The following is a 5,296-nucleotide window of genomic DNA, read 5'->3' as shown; positions in this document are numbered from 1 at the left end:
TGGCATGTTAAATGTCCGATAATGTTCTTTGGTCCCCAACAATGAGGTATGACGGAAGCGTTATACAAGGGAAACATCCTTTTTTACGACTTTGTTTTTACGAAAGTAGTGGTTAACGAAAGCGCAACAACGCTTTTTTTAACCACAACTCAGTTATTTTGTGCCTTAACTACGTATGTTCTGAACAACGAACATGCGTGGTTAAGGTACAAAGAAGGGAGTTGGCGAAGGAGGACGACGCAGGTGTGTAGTGCTTTCCTCTTATTTAGTCTCTAAGCACTAACATAACACAACAGAAATGCACTTCTGAGGTCAAAGAAGACTTTTATTGTTATTTTATTCTTCCCCAACCACAATGTTTATGAATGAATGACGAATTAGTAGCTTTCAAGTCCGCGTTAATCAAACAAAATATATCAGTTTGCAATATACACAGCAGGTTATATTTATAAGATATTGAATGCAAAGCAAAACAAATACTTCACCGTGTAGGAACTATTTACAGCTACATCTTTCTAAGGTCTGCAAGCTGATGACCCCTGTCAGCCGCGAGAAAGAGTGTCATCTACCCACACGGGATGCTGGCAGCTGGCGCCAAGCTCCAGCACGAGGTCCGGCAGATTCGAATCTGACTCTCTGCAGCCTGTTACATTCGTTACAAAGGTGTGCCCCCTCCTCTCAGACCTGGGAAACTGAGCAAGCCCTTTGGAGACTGGCCAGGTCTCCAAGACTACTCCTGTTCCCAAGCTCAAGGGAAGAGAAACAACGCCCATGTACTCTCTCTTATCAGGTCTAGTCTACTGTGAGAGCAAAACATCTTGGTTCTCTGGAGCAAAAACACAGCTTGGAAAAATACAGAACTCCACGTTAAAGGCAATGGGCAGCTAACCTAAATATCAAATGCAATGTCATGTTAAAGGCAATAGGCAGCTAACCTAAATATCAAATGCAATGTCTAGTGTCATGTCAAAGCCAATAGGCATCTAAGCTGAATACAAAATACAATGTCTTATATCATGTCAAAGCCCATAGGCAGCTGAGCTGAATACAAAATGCAATGTAAAATATCATGTCAAAGCCAAAAGGCAGCGGAGCTGAATACAAAGTGTAATGTATAATATCATGTCAAAGCCAATAGGCAGTTAAGCTGAATACAAAATGTAATATATGATATCATGTCAAAGCCAATAGGCAGAATATCTAATAGCATGTCAAAGTCAATAGGCAGCTAAATTGAATACATCATGTCAAAGTCAATAGGCATGCAATGTCAAAGCCAATAGGCGGCTAGACTGGATACAGCATGTCAAAGCCAATAGGCAGAATACAGAATGTATTGGCTAATGCAATGTCAAAGCCCATAGGCGGCTCAACTGAATACAGAAAGTAATGGCTAATGCCATGTCAAAGCCAATAGGCAGAATACAGAATGTAATGGCTAATGCAATGTCAAAGCCCATAGGCGGCTCAACTGAATACAGAAAGTAATGGCTAATGCCATGTCAAAGCCTATAGGCACAATACAGAATGTAATGACTAATGCAATGTCAAAGCCCATAGACGGCTAAACTGAATACAGAAAGTAATGGCTAATGCCATGTCAAAGCCAATAGGCACAAAACAGAATGTAATGACTAATGCAATGTCAAAGCCCATAGGCGGCTAAACTGAACAAAACATACCATGTGCTACTGGTGAACATTGAGCGACTAATATGCGCAGTGGTGAAACACAAAGTCATTGGTCAAAACAACACTTTATCAAATGGCAGGACATTCCGCCCTTTGACCAATGAATTTTTGTTTCACATATCTCTTGTGTCAAACCAAAAACAAAAAACATCAGCACAAAAAAAAAACATTATGATCAAAGCAATCCCTGTAAAGCAATAGAAGTGAATTAACACATTGATTTCATAACCTTTCACATCAGATACATCTACATAGAAAAGACTGGGCAATTTTTTTTTTTTTTTTTCTCTAAATGAGTCTCTAATTCAACAGTGTTAGCAATTTGATGTGGCATGAGTTCTACTCATGTAAAGGTGCACGGTCCACCTGAAAGGTTTGCTGGAAGATAAGCAAAAGTCAGAGTTCCATACGAGAGGGAAAAAAAAAAAAACACAGCAAACAAGTTGAACTTGAACTGAAGGCGCAGTTTGCGCAAAATGGATCCATGGTGCTGGCACTTTACTCAGCCAGGTTCAGGTTGGGGATTCGGTCCCTTCCCCGACCCCACACGCACACACCGGAAGGGGGACCACGCAGCACACTCAGGGACAGTGGCGAAACGTGGTAGGATCTGCAAAAGAAACAAGTATGACTTTTCTTGCAAATAACATTTTTCATTTAAACTGCACCCTTCCTCTTTCTTTCCCTGTTTTATAATCAGCAGGACGTTTTTGGGGCCCTTTGTTATATTTTCTGCAGGTTCTGGAGGGTCACTTGGGGCGTCAGCCCACACATCAGCACTGAGGTTTTTATCTGCTGCGCCACAGCTCCCCTTTTCTTGCACTGTCAGAAGGGCTGGGGCAGACTCCTTCTTTACCAAACCTCCATTCACTGCATTTTTGTCAAGTTGGGCCATTCTGTCTCCAATTTGTATGAATAAATCAGATTCTTTTCTAGGTATCAGCATAATTTCGATTTTTCCTTGGTAATTTGCAGCAATCACTCTCCCTAAAACCTGATCAATTTGCCATTTCAGTTCTGGCAACTTTCCTCTCCCCAACTGCTCTGTGACTGCTTGCATGACAGATTGCTTTTGTGCATGCTGCACAGTTTTTATCAAATCTAGGGGAATGTGCATCTCTCTCATCTCTGCCCACCTGTAAGTGGCTTTTTCACATTTCTGGTGCACCCACATAGCCATCCCCACTAAGGAAGAATTCTGGGTGAACACTTCTCTCTCTGCATTTTTCTCATTAACATCTGCAAGGTAATTGAACCAGTTAGGTGCTAAAACATTATCAAAGAACCAAAAATCAGCATAAAAATGACACATCTCACGTAGCTCTTGCTTTAAAATCTGACACACATTATACAACTCTGTTCCTTCTACTGTGCCAGAAAGCAACATTTCAGTCAATGAATCATTAGTAAAACAAACATGCTTTTTATCTTCAGTAGACACGAATTCAAATGGTGCACACAATTTCATTGGTAATTCTTTTATCTGTGGTACTCTAGCCCTGTCTTGCAAGTACCAGATCCATTGTATGATTCTAGCTAGGGGCACTATTTTCTTTCCTTGCTCATGATTTAAATGTACATCAGTTTTTCCTTCTTGCACTGCGCAGAAACCTGAAGTCTGCATTATTTCATTTGCCAAATCACAAGCGCGCAGCTGCATATAATTTTTCACAGTGACCATATACAAAAGTGTTAGGATTTCTCTCAAATGAGGGCTATTCTTTTTCCAAAAATCAAACAAGCTAATGAAACTCGGGGTGTCTTGCTCTAAAATCTTTCGTTTTACTTGTGCATTTTGCAACGGTAACTCGTAAATCACATTCTGGTCTCTCTCCTCCGTGTTATCAGTTAAGGAATGCATTTTGGCTGCCAAAAACCCTGGCTCACACAGAAACTCAGTGCAGCTCGGAGCTGTCTTAACCCCCTCATTACTGGAATGGGACAAGAAAGATTCTTCATTTTTATAACTTTCAGCATTATTTTGAATTATCGTATCCTGGCTAATTTGCTCACGTAAATTCCTATTTTCATGTTCCAACTTCCTACATTTCTCCTGCATTTCTCTGTAAGCAGATAAAGGTATCCAGACCTTTCTGTCATCATTACTTCCAAAACACACGTTTTCTACATATATACAACGGGAATTATTTCTCAAAACAACATCAGGCATTTTAGCTACACATGCATTTTCTTCTGTAATTCCCCAAACAGAAAACAATTCACAGTTTTTCTTAGCACCATCAGGCAGTTCATCAACACATGTATTCTCAGACATGGTCTGCCGTGCTACTGTGATTCTCCAAACAGAAAACAATTTCTGTAATTCTCCAAACAACAAAAAACAATTACACTTTTAAAGTGTGCACTTAGAAATCTACTAACTCGTCAAACCCCTTCTTAATCACCTCTTAATGACCGACCCCACGACTCCAGGTACCAATTGTAGTGCTTTCCTCTTATTTAGTCTCTAAGCACTAACATAACACAACAGAAATGCACTTCTGAGGTCAAAGAAGACTTTTATTGTTATTTTATTCTTCCCCAACCACAATGTTTATGAATGAATGACGAATTAGTAGCTTTCAAGTCCGCGTTAATCAAACAAAATATATCAGTTTGCAATATACACAGCAGGTTATATTTATAAGATATTGAATGCAAAGCAAAACAAATACTTCACCGTGTAGGAACTATTTACAGCTACATCTTTCTAAGGTCTGCAAGCTGATGACCCCTGTCAGCCGCGAGAAAGAGTGTCATCTACCCACACGGGATGCTGGCAGCTGGCGCCAAGCTCCAGCACGAGGTCCGGCAGATTCGAATCTGACTCTCTGCAGCCTGTTACATTCGTTACAAAGGTGTGCCCCCTCCTCTCAGACCTGGGAAACTGAGCAAGCCCTTTGGAGACTGGCCAGGTCTCCAAGACTACTCCTGTTCCCAAGCTCAAGGGAAGAGAAACAACGCCCATGTACTCTCTCTTATCAGGTCTAGTCTACTGTGAGAGCAAAACATCTTGGTTCTCTGGAGCAAAAACACAGCTTGGAAAAATACAGAACTCCACGTTAAAGGCAATGGGCAGCTAACCTAAATATCAAATGCAATGTCATGTTAAAGGCAATAGGCAGCTAACCTAAATATCAAATGCAATGTCTAGTGTCATGTCAAAGCCAATAGGCATCTAAGCTGAATACAAAATACAATGTCTTATATCATGTCAAAGCCCATAGGCAGCTGAGCTGAATACAAAATGCAATGTATAATATCATGTCAAAGCCAAAAGGCAGCGGAGCTGAATACAAAGTGTAATGTATAATATCATGTCAAAGCCAATAGGCAGTTAAGCTGAATACAAAATGTAATATATGATATCATGTCAAAGCCAATAGGCAGAATATCTAATAGCATGTCAAAGTCAATAGGCAGCTAAATTGAATACATCATGTCAAAGTCAATAGGCATGCAATGTCAAAGCCAATAGGCGGCTAGACTGGATACAGCATGTCAAAGCCAATAGGCAGAATACAGAATGTAATGGCTAATGCAATGTCAAAGCCCATAGGCGGCTCAACTGAATACAGAAAGTAATGGCTAATGCCATGTCAAAG

General features: G+C 40.5%; 1 protein-coding gene across 2 annotated transcripts; it reads right to left on the bottom strand.

Moving 5' to 3' along the window:
- Positions 1–363: 363 nt before the first annotated feature.
- Positions 364–4,985, bottom strand: LOC138261684 (uncharacterized). Of its 2 annotated transcripts, none has more exons than XR_011199137.1 (2): positions 4,372–4,985; positions 364–2,301 (listed from the first exon to the last, which is right to left on the bottom strand). XR_011199137.1 is itself a non-coding variant. In XM_069210930.1 (2 exons), exons 1-2 carry the CDS (start codon positions 3,964–3,966, stop codon positions 2,190–2,192), a joined length of 1,251 nt encoding a protein of 416 aa, XP_069067031.1. In that variant the 5' UTR covers positions 3,967–4,356; the 3' UTR covers positions 364–2,189. The 2 variants fall into 2 exon arrangements, 1 of the variants encoding a protein (XP_069067031.1); XM_069210930.1 differs by lacking the exon at positions 4,372–4,985 and adding an exon at positions 2,828–4,356.
- Positions 4,986–5,296: the final 311 nt, after the last annotated feature.

Source organism: Pleurodeles waltl, chromosome 10 (assembly GCF_031143425.1).
Source record: "Pleurodeles waltl isolate 20211129_DDA chromosome 10, aPleWal1.hap1.20221129, whole genome shotgun sequence".
Taxonomy (NCBI): Eukaryota; Metazoa; Chordata; class Amphibia; order Caudata; family Salamandridae; genus Pleurodeles; species Pleurodeles waltl.
Note: the sequence above shows the minus strand (reverse complement) of the source record. Positions and strands in the feature narration are given on the sequence as shown.

Coding starts and splice junctions, on each gene's coding strand:
- LOC138261684 (XM_069210930.1), bottom strand. CDS start 3,966: ATGTCTGAGAATACATGTGTTGATGAACTGCCTGATGGTGCTAAGAAA. Junction 2,302..2,827: donor TGTGAAAAAGCCACTTACAG/GTGGGCAGAGAT, acceptor TTTCTTTTGCAG/ATCCTACCACGTTTCGCCAC.